General features: G+C 44.3%; 1 protein-coding gene and 1 long non-coding RNA gene across 3 annotated transcripts in view; one reads left to right on the top strand and one right to left on the bottom strand.

The window, feature by feature from the left end:
• TARS2 (threonyl-tRNA synthetase 2, mitochondrial) overlaps nt 1-15,180 on the top strand; it is a 171,321-nt gene extending 156,141 nt beyond the window's left edge. The window contains exon 19 of the mRNA XM_085638536.1: nt 14,439-15,180. Within this exon, the coding sequence (XP_085494662.1) occupies nt 14,439-14,587 (149 nt within the window). The 3' untranslated portion in view covers nt 14,588-15,180. The remainder of the gene's footprint in view (nt 1-14,438) is intronic.
• The window catches only part of LOC146772730 (uncharacterized), a 463,041-nt gene that overhangs the window by 45,910 nt on the left and 398,174 nt on the right, over nt 1-18,957 (bottom strand). For both annotated transcript variants that reach the window (XR_014972210.1, XR_014972209.1), the window contains exon 4: nt 16,128-16,266. This is a non-coding gene — a long non-coding RNA (uncharacterized LOC146772730). The remainder of the gene's footprint in view (nt 1-16,127; nt 16,267-18,957) is intronic.

Genomic DNA, 18,957 nt, shown 5'->3' with positions numbered 1-18,957 from the left:
CGATTGGCTGATCAAGGCTTCATCCTTCTCGGAAGCGCAAGATCACTTCCGATGAACGTGCGCTCTCTTGCACAAGCTGGGGTTACACGTCAACATGTCCAAATCGGTCCCGACTCCGGTCCAGTGCATACAGTACCTGGGAGCCTCCATCGATACGCGGTCAGCAAGCGTGTCTCCTTCGGAAGGCTCAGGCCCTCAGGACTGCTCCATCGACGACAGTGAGGAAGGTGTCTTCTCTACTGGGATCGATGGCCTCCTGTATCTTCCTCACGCACGGCTACACATGAGACCACTGCAGGAGTGCTTGGAGGATCAGTGGGATCAGAGGACAGGCTCTTGGGACGACAAGATACGACTGTCGCTGCATGCTCTTCAGTCTCTAAAGTGGTGGTGTTCGGCGGAAAACCTCCTCAAGGGGGTTCCCTTCCACAAGGACATTCCCACGACGAGTGTCGTGACGGATGCGTCTCTCCAGGGCTGGGGAGCGCATTCCGGGGACTTGCAGATTCAAGGAAAGTGGTCTCCTTTGGAATCGACGTACCACATCAATTTCCTGGAACTCAGATCTGTCTTCCTGGCACTGAAGGCCTTCCTTCCGTCCTTCCAGACCAACTCGCTGCTGATACAGACGGACAATACAACCACGATGTATTACCTCAACAAGCAGGGGGGGTCGAGATCGCGCACTCTGTCGCAGGAGGCGCAGGCGATCTGGCACTGGCTGCTGGCCCGAGGACTGACGATTACGGCCACGCATCTGCCAGATGTGCAGAATGCTCAGGCGGACGCCTTGAGCAGGCTGATTCAGGAAAACCACGAATGGGTCATAAACAACGAAGTACTAGGAGAAGTCTTCGCAAGGTGGGGGACTCCAGACGTAGGACATCCTATGCTTACAAGTGGAAGAGGTTCTGTATCTGGTGTAAGTCCAAGAACTTTGATCCGACGACATGTAAGGAAGATGTCATCCTTCCGTACCTTTTACATCTGGCGCAGTCTGGCCTTAATTTCCATTCCATTAAGGTTCATCTGGCTGCTTTGACTGCTTACAGGAAATGCCCTTCACAGACTTCCTTCTTTCAGATCCCTGTGGTCAAGGATTTTTTGGAAGGCTTGAAGAAAGTGTTTCCTCCCGTCAGACTTCCCTCGCCTTCCTGGGACTTGAATGTGGTGCTGTCCAGACTGATGAAGGAGCCTTTTGAACCCATTCACAAGGCTTCATTGCAGCACCTATCCTGGAAGGCGGCGTTCCTAGTGGCCATTACATCGGCCCGCAGGGTGAGTGAACTTCAGGCATTATGTTGTCAAGAACCTTATACTGTATTTCATGCTGCTAAGGTTGTGATGCGTACTCACCCTAAATTTCTTCCTAAGGTTATCTCTGACTTTCATGTCAACCAGACCATAACTTTACCTACGTTCTTTCAGAATCCCTCTTCGCCAGCGGAAAGGTCTCTCCATTCCCTGGATGTTCGGAGGGTGTTGAAATTTTATCTGGATAAGACCAAGGATATTCGTAGGTCTGACCAATTGTTTGTTAATTATGGATCAGTCAGGACTGGTCTTGCGACCTCTAAGCAGTCCATTTCTCGGTGGATTGTGTCCTGCATACAATTGTGTTATCAAAAGGCTAATAAGACCTTAGGGGGTAAACCTAAGGCTCATTCCACCAGGGGCAAAGCTGCCACGACGGCTTTGCTGCGTAATGTTCCTATTGCGGAAATCTGCAAGGCGGCCACTTGGAAGTCGGTCCATACCTTTGCTGCGCATTACTGTCTGGACTCGGATGCCAGGGCAGATGCTCAGGTTGGGCAGGCTTCGCTGCGAAATTTGTTCGCACAGTAGTGGTTTTGTCTTGTTGTTCTCCACCGCTGTTGTTGTGTGGGGATGGGCTTGCCATTCTATTCACTAGATTATGACTATACACAGAGATCCCCTACTACAGAAGGAGTAGTTTCTTTTCTGTAACTCCAGTTCTGTAGTAGGGGTATCTCTGTTATAGTCATAAGCGCCCGCCCTCCTCCCCGGTGGAGAGATAATTATTCATATGTAGAATGCTACAGGTCTGGCGTGCTACGCCTTCAAAAAGAACTGAAAGTAAATGGGACCTGCTGGGCATTCTGGGATACTGGGGAAAGTTCTGGAAATCTGGAAAGTTTTCTTAAAGGCACAGTATCCTGTTCTAAGCCACATAATGGCAGCCTATGGGGCTTGTCTGTCCACTCCTTCTTCTCTATCATTCCAGAGGCTTTTGCTGGTAGAGGCAGGGTTTTTTCCTATGTGGAGAAAAGCTGGACAGGCAGTGCTGTTTGTGGATGTTGGTGGAATTCTAGTTGAAGTTCTGGACAGTGTAGCCTGTGGGTATAGGCTGCATTATCTGTCTTTAAATTAAATTCTCTCTTAAAGGTGTATGCAGGTCTGCATGATTTGTCACCTTTAGAGATTATTTTTTATTGCTCCGGGGTCCACGCACATGGGCGGGACTATTCACTAGATTATGACTATAACAGAGATACCCCTACTACAGAACTGGAGTTACAGAAAATAAACTACTCCTTCATTTACAGCAAGAAGTGCAACATGGTGTGCTCCGCTCTAGAAAAGGCAGGTCCTCGCCCATGAGCGCACAAGTGAACAGCAGGCGAACACTGCCCTGCATGCATCACTGACATGATAGCAGCAGAGCAATGCTGTGCTCTGACACAAATATACAGGCATATCCATGCCACAGAGAACAAGCACAGGTCTAGACCTCCATTATTCTGCAGACAACCCAGAGCACAGGCATAGTTGCAGGAAATCTACACCCTGCCTGATCAACAAACCCATCATGACAGGGCTCAGTTCCAGAAAAAAGCATGGGCTGTTTTTATGTGTGTGGAGCAACAGTGTAGCCAATGAACTAAGACCAGGCCAGATCTCAGGAACACCAGCATGAGAGTAGTATTCTGCTCACAGCCTCCTGCATGGGAACTGCAGAGGCCTGACCCCAGGCACACAGCAGGAAAATAACTCTTTGAGCTAACCTCCGAGGTCAGACAGAGCAGCCAAGGAACAATCCTCTGTCTAGTCGCCTGAGGTGTGGCATGCCCATACATTTTGGCATGTTTACAGCTGAAATGGAGCAGTTTGCTGCCTAGTCTGCCTTACACAAGAGCAGCCAGACAGCAGAGTACAGGCCTACACAAGCCCCTGAACATAACTACATTGTCAGTGAAGGAGCTGTCTGGTCTGCTGCACATCATAGATTTCGTGAGGAAGAAAAAATGAACAGTCTAATACTATCTTCACGTTGGCATAGGATTGGTAGCAACAGGCAAGATCAAGCGATCGCAAATCACCAGAGATAAGTCTCATCCTAAGTTGTCTGTTTGGCTATGGTCGAAGAGACCATGCACCAGGAAATGTTTCTAGACAAAAGAATGTGTCTAAGACATGCTATCGGAAAGCATTTGTAAAAAAGCACTTGCTTGCAAAGGTTAGTAGAACAGTTAAGGCTTCTAGACGCCATATCTTTGCTCTTTGTGTAGTCTTGCCTCTCGATTTGGTAGCGGGGATGAGCTCAAGACTGAACTCAACCAGACAAGTGTGGTGTGCAAACCAATTAATGGATGATAAATGTAATGCCCAGATGCAGAGAACTACATGACCTGTATACATTTTAAATTAAAAAAGCTCTAGACAAAAATATTTGCAGAAGATATAAATATGCCAATACTGGAAGAGTAAAGAACGAACTACCCAGGAGGATTTCTAATTAAAGGTCTATTAGTTTAGAAATATGTCCAGGACTGAGGCTCTCTATCAGAAGTCTTAGTCAACCAGGAGTAGAAGACACACCGTCCAATGTTCTGTCCCCATTCAAGAATTTGACATTTGCACACCTGCTGGCTGGAGAATGGAAATGCAATTTTGTTGTGGCCTATACGCTAATAGACTAAATTGCAAACTGTACATTTGAATAGAGTCACAAAACCCTTTTTTCAAAAAGGCTCCTGTTTTTTACTTTATTGGGTGGAGAGCAAACGTGGTCCTCTCGTCCAGTCTGCAGGCCTCAGATACAATTCCCAAAGTGGGAGCTGTTACACACACAGACCTTTTCCTGTTGTGAGTCGGTTACCACTGCCACTCGTTGAGCAATGTGCGGGTAGAAAAATCACAGTTCATCTCACCCTTCCTCATCTCCACAGTTTTGAGAGGTGTAGCTAAGGCCCTAATTCAATGCCTTAAACAAGATTAGCCCCGTGCCAAAATGACTTAAATCAACTGCTACTCACCGAAAAAAGTGCTTTGATGCCTCGTCAGGGGTAGTAAGCTCTACACAAATGCAATTACAATTAGAATTTAAACTGTTTATATCAACTACTACCGTGAGCAACTACACCCAAGGCTTTGGGTAGTTTTCCAAAATGTCTTCAAAAGAAGGTCACAACTTGGAGTTGCTGAAATTTTAAAACCTTTCGGCTAGAACTTCTGGAATTTCAGTGTCCTTAACAACACAGGAGCCACTCTGCTCCTTTGACTTCCCAAGCTTGTACAGCACTGACATTGCAGTGGTTTCTCTGCTACTAGGACTGTAGGAGCCTCTCTGCTCCTCTCCTCCGTGGCTTTTATGACTCTGACATCTTGGTACACTGTAAGAGACTCCGTGCCCCTGCACCGCATGGTTTCTGTGTCACTGTTACTGTAGATGCTTTTGTGCCTCTGATACTGCAGGTCTTCTGTGCTCTTTAGAGGCCTTTCTGCTTCTACTACTGTAGCAGTCGTGTTACCCTTGCACTGCAAGTCTTCTTGTCCCTGGGTACTGATGGCTCCCCTCTACCCACACACTGCAGGTCTCCTGTGCTCCTTTAACTGCAATATCAGCTCAGTGTCTGCTACTGCAATTCTTAATAATAATAATCATCCAATTTTGTAAAGCGCAAACATATCACCCCTTAAGGTTTCAAGGCGCTGGGGGCCGTCGGGGAGATTAATGTGAGCTATTGCCCAGACTCACATGATGTTGAGCTGCAGCCGGTGATCGAACCGTAAACCCGGTGCTCCGGAGTCACCGCTCTGGCTGCTGCGCCACACCTCTCCCACTTCAGTACCCCTGCCACTGTAGAAGCCTCTCGGCTGCAGCCTCCCAGAAGCTCTCAGCCACTACAACACTGGAGTTGTCTGTGCAAAGAGCCTGGTCTGATTTACCTGTTTTGCGACATTCCCAGGAACATGCCTGGAACGTTATCCTTCCGCAGGTGAGTCACAAAGATACGGAGCAGTGTTTACAGAAGTCCTGATGTAGAGATGTTCTTAAGCCCTCATCCAGACATGTTTATTCACCGATCATGTGCCTTGACTTCACACCCTATAATTAAGAGCGCAATGACGCTTGTACAATCAAAGTCTTGTTCCCTTCTGATGACTCTTAGCAGTCTTCTGATGTACTGTTTGTTTCCTACAGGGTTACTGCCAGTTTTCTGCTATTGTTTATTTCCCTGTCTGTAGCACCAAGTATACTACGTTGGAGCCAGTTGTGAGTAATAGTATTGTGTCTTAGTTGGCTTATGTGTCTGCGTCAGTTCCAGTGGTGGGGGATTTTTCCACTATTCTAATCAAGGGTTGAACCAGATTAAAGGGCATGTGTCTGCCATTGAGGCAGGTCTCTTTCCTGTAGTTGCCATGATCCAAGATAACATGGTTGGATTAGTTGCATGGTATACCCTCCTCTTGAAGTGCCTCTTCGGCTAAAGACCAAAAAGTGTCTTCTGCATATGCTACTGGGTAGGCTGTAGCTCTGCCCTTTTTACCAAGCAGCCTTAAGAGCGGAGCTCTCTTAAGGAAATCCAACATCTCATAGATGGTGGAAGCTACAACTATCTTCACGTACTTCTACATGAAGGGAAGACCCCATGATGCAGCGCCGGCGCCCTTCTGATGCGCGTTTTGTGAGGGGCATGGTGGGTCAGTGCAGTGGTGCCCTGAACAGCAGCATTGCTGCCAAGGTTTCAGATTGCTATGTGTGACATTTTCATAATTTCAGTGTAGTTATGAGTGACATTTGAACGACTATGAGTGATGCTTTATCGCAATCAAAATCAACACACTATATTTGCAGATTTACAGCCGTCGCGGCAAACAGCAAAGTATGTTGCGCACCTCGTGAAAAATAGCGACCAGAGACTGTGCGGTGTCGCTGCAGAACTTCAACTAACAGGGCAGGCAGCTTATTGACCACGCGCTAAGCACTATTGTACTTTTGAGTCAGATTATTAACACTCTCCAGAGGCGCACTGCCTGAGACTGACACTAGTAACTTACTTAAATTGTGAGACGAGCTGCAGCACTTCGGTTTACGGCCTGCTGTAAAGCGAGCTGGAGGTCAAGTGAGGAGGGTTTGTGAATAAAGGGCTTGCAATAATACTGCCATAGCACGTTCAAGAAGGGTCCATTTACCTTTGGGACTTGCCATCTAGTCCAACAAAGTAACTGCAAAAATGTGCTTACCCAATGATTAAATGCCAAACAGATTTTGTTCTGCAAAATGAGGAGCTGTGTGCCTTGAAGGTAAATAAGGGTCAAAGCGAAAGGACCAGTTACATGCAAATGAAGAACTTTACTTAAGTAAAAACTGAAAGGGTGTCCTCAGTGAATGTAATAGCTTTTCTGCCAACCTGTCAAGGAAGTGGTAGTTGAGATTCAGTATGGCAGAAATTGAGGCTTACACAGCGTGACATGAGATCTACACGACCTGACTCCTTTGACAGTTTTCTAGGTCGAGCCTGGGCAGCGCTTGCGCTGCTCCGTGACGCATGGGGAATTCAGGTATGGACTAGAAGCTCCGCCCACTCTCTGCCTATATTTTTGTTGGTTTGTGTCATTGTCCACTGTAAACTGTAGCTTTTCATTGGTCAATAGGCTTTGTAGTCCCTCCTTACTACTGCCTTGTCTCTTCTTGTAACCCTCCATAAGGACTGGTCCTCTTACATGTGTTGTTACTCGGTAGGCTTTAATTACAGTCTCTGAGCACTATTTTGTTCAAATGGTTTTTACCTGCCTGTTATTGCAGTCTAGACACGCTCTCTCCTAACTGTTTATTTTTCATAGGTCGGCACGCCACAGTGGCAGCCACGCCTTTGGTTTATTTGCACACCGAATGCAGCCACATGTTTTAAAAAAAAATATTTATTCACTTTTTGTTGTTTACAAGTGCCCCATTCTGCGTTTTCACCTTAATAGAGGCCGCGCCCCGTCTAAAAAAAGGTCTGCGGACACTATTAAAGTGAAACTGCGGCATGACGCGCTTTTGCAAAAAAAAGCATTTGTTTGTCAAGTTGACAAACTTTTTTTGTAAAAGCACCCCATACCGCGTATAACTTTAATGGCAACCGGTCCCCTTTCTTTAGACGCGACACATCTAAAGAAGGGGGGGTGCGGCCTCTATTAACATGAAAGCGCTGCATGGGACACTTGTACATAAAATATATTTGCAATGCAATAGGTCTCGCATTTGCGCGAATTTAAGCTAACGTCATTCACAATGTCAATAGCTCAAACTCCCGTAAATGCGAGACCTATTGCATTGCAAATGCTGTTTTAAAGCAGGTTAATATTAATGCGACAGATGTAAATGACATAAGGGACAGTGGATAATGGGGGCATAAACCTTACTAAACTGTTGTTTAACATGAATCAATTTAAAAACAGATTTGGAAATTTGAAAGACAATACTCGACGCCCGTCCAGAAATAACATTGAATACCGTTAAATGTTGTCACCGCTTCAGGTTTCGGAGTGTTACTGCTAAGGGTTAAAGGGCACCCTCGCATGTTAAAGTGCATTTGTCTTCGCTCTCCGTGGGAGGGAGCACAGAGTCAGTGACTGACGGCGACCGGCCCGTCCTTTGCATGCTCCGCAGGCGTACGACTGGGGTACCGGTTGTCCCACTGAAGAGCTAGCTTGCACTTAAGAATACAAATCATACAAGCAATCAGGCAATTCGAGAGAGATCCCTCGATTAAGCTGAGGTCGACCGGGAAGGTTTTCATGTCTGAGACACGTTTTTTCTCTACCACGATCTGAAGTACGCATATTAAAAGCACACACCTTAAAAGCACGCACTACTTATCATCGACGTGCGCCACTTAGTCCAGCTAGTTTCAGCATAACAGCGATATGGCTTGACACAGATACGATGCCTATTATGTGTGACTTTGCATTTCAGTGCGGTGGTGTGGACCACCACACTGAAATGCGTTAGTCTTACGCCTGATGCATGCTACTTGGCAGGGCTGCAGCTGCTGGTATCTTTCTTCTGTTTAGTGCAATATGTAGGTGGTGCCTTCATGTTTGACTTTTTGTTGTTGTTTTTCTTAATCTTTCCATTTAATACTTTTTCTTTTATTTTCCTTTTTCATCCCGCCTATTTAGACTATTTTTGCCAGGTATACAAAACTTGGCTCCACAAAGAGTATATATAAAATGCCTCTCAGCGGCTAACCTTCTTTATAAAGAAGTCTTTGCTTGAATTGTTGGTTTATATTGAGGTTTAACTTCTAATTTAATTCTAAACTGAAAACACCATTCTTTTGAACTTAGTGCTGCTGTAAGAAATGGCCTTAGGAGACCGTATCATTCTTGACTGTAGGGCACACATACATCAGCCCAAGGCAAGATGGCGGTGTAAAAGTCATGACACTATCTCAGTGGTTTTGGAAATGGAGGTCAGTGGACAAGTGATTCACTGCAGGAAGTTTCCAGAGCTACGAGTGTTAGGGGTTGGTAGATCCCCACAAAGCTGGAAGGCAGTTGCCCTAGAGGGTATGACGCAGCAAGTCACCTTGATGAGGAAATGCCAGAAAAGTTGGAGTGTCCTCTGTAGTCGTATATTTAAGAGGCATGAGGTTTAATTGCAAGACCTGAGAGACAGTTGAGGTCCCTACATAGAAAATAAAATTCAATATAAAAGAAGGTTCCGGACAGGATTAAACAGTTAACAATTAGATGTATTAGATAGGTAAGATTTATAAAAACAAGTAACTGATTCTCGGAGACCTTTTAGATATTGTAATAAATTTGGCCATTAGTTGAGGGGGGTGGAAGCCCTACTCAAATAATAAACACAATCCCTGTCAGAGTGAACCATAGTAATTCACTAAATTAACCTGTGCTTAACCCTCTGGTAACTTGGCACAGAAGCAGTGAGGCGAAACCTAAGGGCAATGTGTAAGGTATGTATGGAGCACTCAAACAGTTTTAAAATGAAAACACAAAACAATTAAAAATCCCAAACCAATTTAGAAAAATTGAGAAAATGTTAACGAATAAAATGACACAAAACTAATTGAATTCAATCAGTATCAACGTTTTTTGTGAAAAATAGTACCAAAAAGAACAAATGCCAACTGTGGGTATCTGGTCTTGCGAGACACAGACAAAGTCACAAGTTAAGGCCAACCGTGATGGAGCCCAGGTTGGGTCAGTTGCCAGGTTTTCCCATGTCGGGATTTACCTTCGGTCTTAGTAGAAATTTTGAAGATTTCCTGCAGAAGGTAGTGTCCTCAGCAGGGCCATGAAGCAGGCTGTACCAGGGAGGAGGTCCTTGATAACTGAAAAGCGCTGGACGTAGGCTCGGTAGCACCGTCAACGATGGCAGGAAAAGCTCAGAGTTGGAAAAGCTGGATTTTCAAGCCGAGGACATCATGGTGGTCAGTGGGGTGCTGGTTGCCATCGAGCCCGAAGATTTCTCTCTTCAGATTTAGAGTTTTTTCTGGAACCAGCAGGACAAGGATGCAGGCTTTAGTCAAAGAGGGCTCCACAAGACCAGATACAGTAATTGAGATGTCCCACTGAAAGGGATTTGCTGCTGCAGAGAAGAACGAAGCGAGAGCTGCAGTGAATTCAGTCACACCAGCGATGCAACTTGGCTGTTCGGCTTGCAAGGAGGTCCTGGCTCCAAGGACCTGGGGGTGCACCGCTTGGGGCTAGGACCCTAACAGGGACCAGCAGCAGCAGGCAGGTAGGTTGCAGGGTCTCTGTAGCTAGTTGTCTCTCTGTAACTCACACAGGAGACCAGCCATATCGCCCTTGGAGTCTCTCTGGTGCTCCTGGGTTCAAGAAACAGTTCCAGTCTTCTTTCCTCAGGTAGCAGGGCAGTCCTTCCAGCAATAGGGCAGTCCCAATTTCCCATTTGCTGGCACTGAGCATGTAGTTCCTTCCTCTTTCGCTGCAAATAATGCAATTCCAGGGCATGCTAATGAGTGCTACACCAGGGAATACCTAAGAGCCTTCTTGAAAATTCCTGTATATGTGTGTGCAGGATGAGCATTTTAAAGCAAAGAGCTGAACATCTGCAAAGCTTGGTCCTATAATCGCTGTCTATATTATAAGATAATTGAACAGTGTTTTCAAAACTGTTATAATTCAGAAACAACTTCAGGATCTGTGACCACTGTTCATTTGAAATTTGTTCACCATGACACAGACTTTCAAGGCAACATTGCACTATTCTACTGTGGTTCAGATGTATGTATTCTGTGTAGTGCTTAATTTAAGCCGGTAGTTGCAAGTGAGGCCCATCAGCGCTTTTTTTGGGTATAGGCACATATCTTTCCTCATCAAACTTTGTTCAAGTGAGTGCAAGAGAGAAAAACCCCAAAGTAACAAAGGAGGGAGAGAAAGACAGGCAAACTGTGGCAGAGATGAAAAGGAACCTGCAAGGGCGATGAAACAAAGCAGGGCGTGTCTGGTGATAGAATAAAGAGGTATAACGTGGAATCAAGACTATACAGCCTTGGTATTTATCACCCAAGCCCTCACTAGTGCCGGCCGAGGACTTCTGAGCAAAACTTTGGGCCCTGGCACTTTTTATTTTTTTTAACAAATTCTGCACTTATTCCATGCAGTTTTCTGAGAAGACACACATTCCCACATTTAAGTTCATGTGAATATGGGAAAGTATCTAAGGGGTAAGGCAGGTGATCGCTGTTGACAGTTCAAGGCATGGTAAGATGAGAGAATTTGTTGACGTTTTTGAGGAAAAAATGGCACATCATAAAGACAGAACACTATCAGTGTACCAAACTAAAGGGGAGACGTTTTCTGATGCTGTTTGTAATACAGAGGTAGGTTTAGCGGGGAGTGCGAAGGTAGGATGGCATCAGCTTTGTAGATGGTTGATGGTACCCAGGACATCATCTCCACAGCTAGGGAGAGAAGAATGTACTATTGTCCACACAGTTCCTCATTGTTGATTACAGAGCCAGTCCATGCCTCACAAACTAAACAAAGAGCTCGAGCCCCCTGGCACACACCGAGATGAAGTCATCTCATTAACAATCAATGTAAAGAAAGCCTGGGATTACTGGATAAAGAACTAAACCCTGTGTCACAAGAGTGGAATCTGGAAACAATCGTGTTAACCAGTGCCTTCCTGGTAGAGTTCATACGCACTTCTGGAAGGTTTAACACTCAGTGACCTAGGGGCAGTCAATGAACAGTCGACACCGGCAACGATTTTTTTGCAGTGTGATTGGTCAGATTAGCACACGCCTTATTTCCTCTCTCCATTGATGGGCAAGATATGAGGATCCTAACAGTTCTCAATAGATCAGTACATAAATATCAGAAAATGTAAATGTTCTGAGAGGCAAAAGAACTTTTGATGGCAATGTCAAACATGGCAGCAGCTGAGCATATCTAAGAAACTGACAACACAAAAACATATCCCTTCCCCTGCCCAAGTATGGAATTTGATAGTACCCCAAGAGAAATATGGATTTGGTTCAAGAAGGTAAAGTATTTCCATGTCAAGGCACACCTTATTGGACATTTTTCATTATTAGAGAAAATATGTACTGCCTGGACATTGTGACCAGGTACCAGGAGCTAGGTAGGACACAGCTATTATTAGTGCTGGGGTCGTTGAACAGTTTTAATGTGCAGTGTCTCATCTAACTCTCGTTCCACTAATTGTTAGCAAATGGAAGGATCCTAGTTGCAATATCACATGATTTTCTAAACATACAAGATCCATCTGGCATCATTTGAAATGGCATGTCCGCCAAAGAATTAGCTTCAAGCTTTGTTGCCTCGCCCATAAAGCACTATATGGTGCGAGCCCTAGCTACCTGGCAGACAAGTTTAAAGTCTATTGTCCGAATCGTCATCTTAGATCGGAAGGTAAAGGGCTGTTAGTGGTCCCTCGCTTTAAGAAAATACGAACAGGAGGCAAAACTGTTGCCTGGCTGGCCTCGAAATACTGGAACACCCTGCCGGAGGACTTGCGCAAAATGCCCCAGTCTTTTCCGCTTCAGGAAACTCCTGAAGACGGAATTATTCAGGGTCTGATCCGTGTCTGACTGACTTCCTCTCTATTATAGCGCGGAGATACCCCTATGGGGGTGATTCCTGCGCTTTACAAATCCCTTACATACATGTCCCCATGGAGCATTTCTGAAAGAGTAAGGTAAATTATCACAAGCGTGGATCACCGCGTTCAGAAACATAGCTCCTCAAGCCCTAGAATTTAAACTTTATTATTTACTGGACAACTGCATGGATCGTGTTAGATTAACTAAAGCTCCCCCGAGGTACCTGCAAAAAGTGGGAAACTATTTGCCCTGTGATGTTTGCAGAAGTCCTTCCACGTTTTGTATTATTTGTTACCTGAGCAAGAGTTGAGACTTTCTTCTTATTTGTTATATCTTTCTGATTAAACCAGATTCACCTTCTTCAGTGAAGGAAGCTCATGCTTAAGGACCTTCTCAAGCGGCTATTAAGGATTTTCTGCAGGTTGGACCGTCAGCCCGTTTCGCTAGAACTGAATATGATCCTTGCAAACTTTACAAATTTACATTAGAACATAGACACAGCTAAAATTTGGAATATTATTTTCAGAGTATTCCATTTAATGTAGGTGAGAATTTGACTTCTAAAGTGTGGAAATTGCAATTTCTTTCATTATCTTTGACTGACATGGTTTTCTGTTTGAGCCACAAAGTGTTATTCAAAAGTTCTCTTAAACATCAAAGTATACCACCCGTGTTACACCCAGTTTCTTTTAATTCAATCCAGTAACTCATCCGGAAGGTGGTTCTGGTTGGAATGTCAAGAAGGCTCTTTGCTATTATATCGATTGAACAAAAGCTTGTCAGGCTGCGGATCCGCCCTTCGTGCTGCAAAGGGATGCGCACAGAGTTCACACACTTTCCAAGGAAGTAGTATTAAGACATGTAAAGGCCTGCGCCAGCTTCTTTTACCAAAACAAACTAAGCTGGTCCCCATAATGGGTAAACACATTCTGGAAACGATAAATCATAGCTTCCAGCAAACTCTTGTCTATATGGTAACTGTGAGTGGGCAACATGGAAAGGCATTGCTGTTCATATGGGTTGAGACATATGTGGTGCTTTAAAGCTGTACACCTTGTTATCAGAATCACCATTTCAGAAGAGCCTGATTGGTGCTCCTGTCTGTAAAGCATGCAAATTCATGCAAACTATTTAGTGCTGGAAGAAGAAAATATTACTTGTATGTAACTGTGATCTTCCTATGTTCGTATCTTCCATAAAGTAACATGCACCCTATCATATTGTACCACTCCCATGTTCCTGAGGAAAAGCTTACGTTCAGAATTATCGCAAGCGGTCTTTGGTGAGGAGGGTCTGGCGCCCATCCAGCCATTGATTAAGTTAAAAAACCTCAAGCCTTTTTAAGGCCCCTACAGTGGAACTTCTTTCTGTACATTACTAAACCATTCAATTCCAATGATAGGGAATAATGACCTAAAGAATTCTAGTCTGAAGGCTAGCGGCGCTTGATAAACACTGTTTCAGTTAAGAAACTTGATATTTTTGTGTAAAAAAAAGAAACATTGTTGATGTATTTCTCTTATTTTGGAAAGACCAAGGATGCATGTCTTCAGGTTGGTGTACTCCTGCACGTAAATAGGTTGGTATACCCCTGCATGTACATAGGTTGGTGTACTCCTGCATGTACACAGGATGGTATACTCCTGCACGTACACAGGATGACGTTGACCTCTATTTTAACATTGGCCATGGCAGAATGACTTTCTAAACTGCAAGCATCAGAAGCCACAGTAGCTATCACTTTCTCCGGCCCTTGCATGCCTTCGCTGTGCTGGAGACTTTTAAATTTCTTTGGATGCATCTTCTACAGGGCGTGCAAGGACTTGGCTAACACCAGGGTTTACATTAGTCTAATAAACTCAGCAATGATGGTATTGAGGTTGGAAGGTTCCAGTCTTTTGCCACACCTTTATATCAGCCAGTGGGACACACCCTCTAATGGATAAGATTGCTGTCCTTGTCTATGTGCAGCTTTTGTTCTCATTATTTGTTTTGCTTGGCTGGAGACTCTTACCTACTTAGTGAAACTTTCTCTAAATGTCTATCTTTAACTCTGCATTGATTTCTGTATGCGCTTTGTTCCAGTGGTCGGCGAGAAAGAGCAGGCAAACAGCTCCGTGAATGTGCGGACCAGGGATCAAGTGCAGCACGGTGAGCATCGCCTCCAGAATGTCTTGACTCGCCTGAGGGAGCTACGAGACTTGCGCGTCAGGAACGCTGAGGAGCTCTTCTGAAGACATTGTTTGGGAGCTGGAAACAAATATTGTTCCCAGAGACACAGCCCTTTGGCACTGTGCCTGCGTTGTTTAGTCTGTGAAAGCAAACATGGGACTTCTCGGTCAAGCTCTTCTTGAGCGTGCTTGGCCAGCTCCACTTGCAGCACAACACCCACACTATAGCCGGATCTTGTGTGGGTCGTTCGTCTCAAAGGAAGCTCCAGACAGTACGATTGTTTCCAGTTGTGAAAGGTGTGTTGCTCTGTGCTCTTGGTGCGCATCTCATATCTCACCACGCCTATTGCTAATGCACAGGACCTCTACTCCCCTACAAGGCCTAAGTGGCTTACGTCAGATGACCTCTTCGCCATGAATGAAGTACATGGATCTCTGTGCTTGGTAGATGACTTCAAGGGACGCTTCGGCCTCTACTGGTGTGTTCTAAGTTTAAAGTCACCAAATGCACTTGGCCTCCCTATAGAACCATTCAAAGCCATTGAGTCTTTTTGGCGATCATCGAATTATTGTTGTGCACTGCACACACCTGTGACCCACTATTCACATTGAGCGGGAGCTGAAAAACAAATGGTATTAAAATGTATTTTCAGGAAGTGTCCTCTGTTTTTGCTGATAACTTCTTGAAGTGAAGAGGAGCTTGTTAGGGGGGAGGAGAATAGCAGACTTGCTGGTTCCTGCAGTACTGGATCAAGGAAAAAATGGGTTTCGATAAGACTGTCAAAATTATGGTGTAACAGGAACTTCTTCTGGTTCATAGGCAGTGGGTGGGGTCATAAAAGGGATGGTTTAATGTATAGAGGGAGAGCATATATCCTGGAAGAATATTTGGTTCAACCAGGTAACCTTTTTATTGAGTGGATTTAAGAATAGTTTTGAAAATGAGTTTTTTCAGAAGATGAATGGCAGAGCCCTGAGCCACAATGAGTTACAGTCATATTACACCTCACATTTATGGCCTGCCAGGATATGCGTCTTGGCCAACCCACTGATAACACATAGGCAGTATCTGCAGAGGAAGAATAGCACAGAAAGGTTAACCGTGGGCCAAACAAGTGCAGTAACCCCCATCTATCTTTGACCGTCATATCACTCGAAGTAATAAACAGTTTGTGATCAGGTATGAGAATACATCCCATTGATAAGTTAAATCAATTTCTGTTCCCCAACTGAATCTGTAGTGGGGCGTCATATCACAGGGAATCAACCGTGGTAGTTGCCATCTGTAGGAGCACATCACATTCATAAGATGAAACAACAACTCCTGCCACCACTTGTAATTGTACATCACACAAAACAAACAAATCAAGCACTCTACTGCGAACCATGGGGGTGCTCATAGCTTTGATAATATGAGATAATCACTCCAACCCTTCCTAAAAGAAAAACATCACATTGTTTAAAGGTAACAGCTCCTCTAGCTTTCACCTTTAGTTGAAGTTAATCTCGCTCAAAGGCATCAGCCCCCCAGCTGTCATCTGTGAGCTCTCATGTCAATGGTAGCAAAAGGAAGGCAGGCAGGCACTCCTTCCCACATCGGTACCTGAATATCATGTTTCTTGGACCGGGTAAACTCTTCTGCCACGGTCTGTAGTCGAAGATCCTCTCAAGCAACAACTACACCAGCAGCCTGTAGGTTCATATATTCACTTAACCATATATTGTCGCGGGCCATCACAGTGCTGAGAAGAAAAACAATAATTCTTCAATTGTCTGTTATAGGTTGTTTCTTGCATAGTACTACGATTTCACTTGCGATGACTTTATGCCCTGTTTAGATCTGAGAAGAATGTCACTTTTTTTATTTTTCTCCAGGAAACAGCAACTCACTTGAAAAAGACAACTATGCTAATTTTTGCGAATCATAAATACCACATCTGTATGATATCGTCAAGATGTGGGAGTCTATAGATGCTGTGCTGCTTAATGGAACCTGTTTTAAAGTCCTGGTTATTAAAATTGTCTCAATCTAATCCCAGATATTTATTTATTCAAGCCCTTGCTTGGGAGTTGTCAATCCTTAGACCCAGAAGTAATGCTGGTCAACCACAGAGCACCCCAAAACTTCAAAGAAAACAATTTTAAAAAGTCATATGTGATGTGTCCTAATATTATATTCATTTGGTAGCTTTTAATTGTATGTAGGATTAACCTCCGATTAATTGTAGACAGTACTTTAATAAAGGCTGTGATAGTTGCTTGATAACCTTGTATCGAAGACCCATTAATTGGTAAGACCCCCAAGCTCAGCCAGTGTATCTATAAAATTTAATAACCAAGTGCTTTGAACCACCACATAAGCCCACTCCTCCATGGTGTGACAAATATCTGTAAAGTTTGTGGTCACCATGTTTTCATACTCAGTCGACGATTACAGTTTCACCACGCAATATAGCATACACCAAAAACAAGTATTATCATGCGTTTGCCAAGTTATGCAAGTTTTCCTATGTGAAATTTGCGATTAATATAAACTACCTGTGCCAGCCACACCATGAAAGATGCACTTCCAAAATGTCAACTACAGGGCATTCTTGTCAGGAGCATATCATCAAAGGAGTGGCACGCCCCAAAAATAGATATCAAAGTCTGGTTATGGCCTGGGAATGATGGATGGGCTTGGTCGCCAACAACTGTTGTAGTTTATGATGCCACTGTCACAAAGCGCCCCTTGCCTGTGGTCTTGCACAGAGGTGCCCAGCAACATTTGTTCTCAAGAAGCCTAAGCTATTGGCTTTCACTCCCCTAGGCAACCAGTATGGTAGCGCCGCCACTGACAAATTGCAAAGGAGCCGTGCCACAATAATAGGAGACCCTCTATGGTTGAAACCAATTTTCCAACAGTTCGGACATCAATTTCTGCCTGCAAGACTTGCTGAGGCCAGAAGGCGACTTGTAATTCTCACCAGAACACCAAAATTAAATAAATAAATAATGTACCTTACTTTAAGAAGAAACTTTTCTAAGTAAAGTAAAATGTGAAATCTTCTATCTCCTTTCCAGGTGATAGTCGCTTGGCAAATATCCCTTTGTAGCCAATGGCATCAACATTTTACAAAGCTGACCCTTGGATTACCTTTGAAAATGTGATTCAGAGTGTGATTGAATTTCAGACAACGAATGATCCAACTTAATAATTCATCATTTGACTAGTCCGCGCATTTCCTGGGGGAGGCTAATAACACTCCATTGTTCAGTTCTTAGAAGTGCTGGAGCAAAGCCAACATTTTCACCTTGGCACGTGCAGGTCTCTATCTGATCAGCTTGTACTGAGGGTTGGAATGTTTCCTATTCTGACATGTACGATGGAATGGCTCACTGGCTCAGCCAGTTTAAGGTAAGATGAATGCGCACTACAACTATTAGCTTATACAGCGTTTTGGCTGGTTTGCATATACAGGAATTGGCCTGATATCCAGATGACTCCAAACCTTAGATAAGGAAAACACCAAATGTTCTCGGGATGGTTTACATTCAGCTATGGGAGGCACATTAAATAGAGCAAAGGCGTAGTCTAGCTCTGGTTTCGGCCGGGGGCCATCTCAGAAAAGAGGCATGGCCACTTCTCAGGGGAGCAAGCCCTCGCGACAATATCCCTATGCCTTTTTAGACCCTTTCTGCTGACGGAACCATTTTCATCTACAGGTACACACAAGCACCAATATAGCTGTCCCTAGGAGAAAGAAGAAGTGAATGAGACGCATGTTCAATGGTAAAAGTGACCCTGCCCACACTGAGTATTGTATTTGAGACCATCAGGAAATAAATAAGTCTATAAAAGTCACTAAAGAATGGAGTAGGATCATGCAGTAGTGAGTAGGCTTGAGTCTTTGCTCATTACTTTTTTGTTTACTGAAGCACAGCATTAAGGAACATGTGAGCAGTATATTTGAAGCAAAATGTAGCCAGGCTGTATTCTCTGTTTGGCTAGCACAGGGCTGTTACATTTGGAGAACTTTTGGAGAAAGTGTATTCACTGTATCACTACAATAACCGAGCTCAGCGACAGAAGGGTGCTCTATCTACTATCTCCTACTGTGTCTGGTCTGATCACTATGTTAATAATACAATGTCTTTACTGAGGAATCACTCCCAGGATATTAACAATGCCAGTGTGCAGGCAGTAGACACTCAAAATGTATGCTTTTATGTACTGGGCATCGTTAGAGTAAAGCTCAACACAGTTAGAGAATAGCAGTTTACGGTGGTCTCCACACAAGTTATATTTGCAGTTTTTATGAGCAGAAGGTAAGAGGTTGTTTGTCTCTCCAACAAACATTCCTCTAATGTTGCTGCTGCGCCCTGTCGTTATAAATCTCTTATGTGTCAGTGTTAAAGACACCTGATGATTACACCTCTGGATGATTCAGCAT

This window comes from Triturus cristatus, chromosome 12 (genome assembly GCF_964204655.1).
Source record: "Triturus cristatus chromosome 12, aTriCri1.1, whole genome shotgun sequence".
Taxonomy (NCBI): domain Eukaryota; kingdom Metazoa; phylum Chordata; class Amphibia; order Caudata; family Salamandridae; genus Triturus; species Triturus cristatus.
This window is presented reverse-complemented; position numbering and strand designations above follow the sequence as displayed.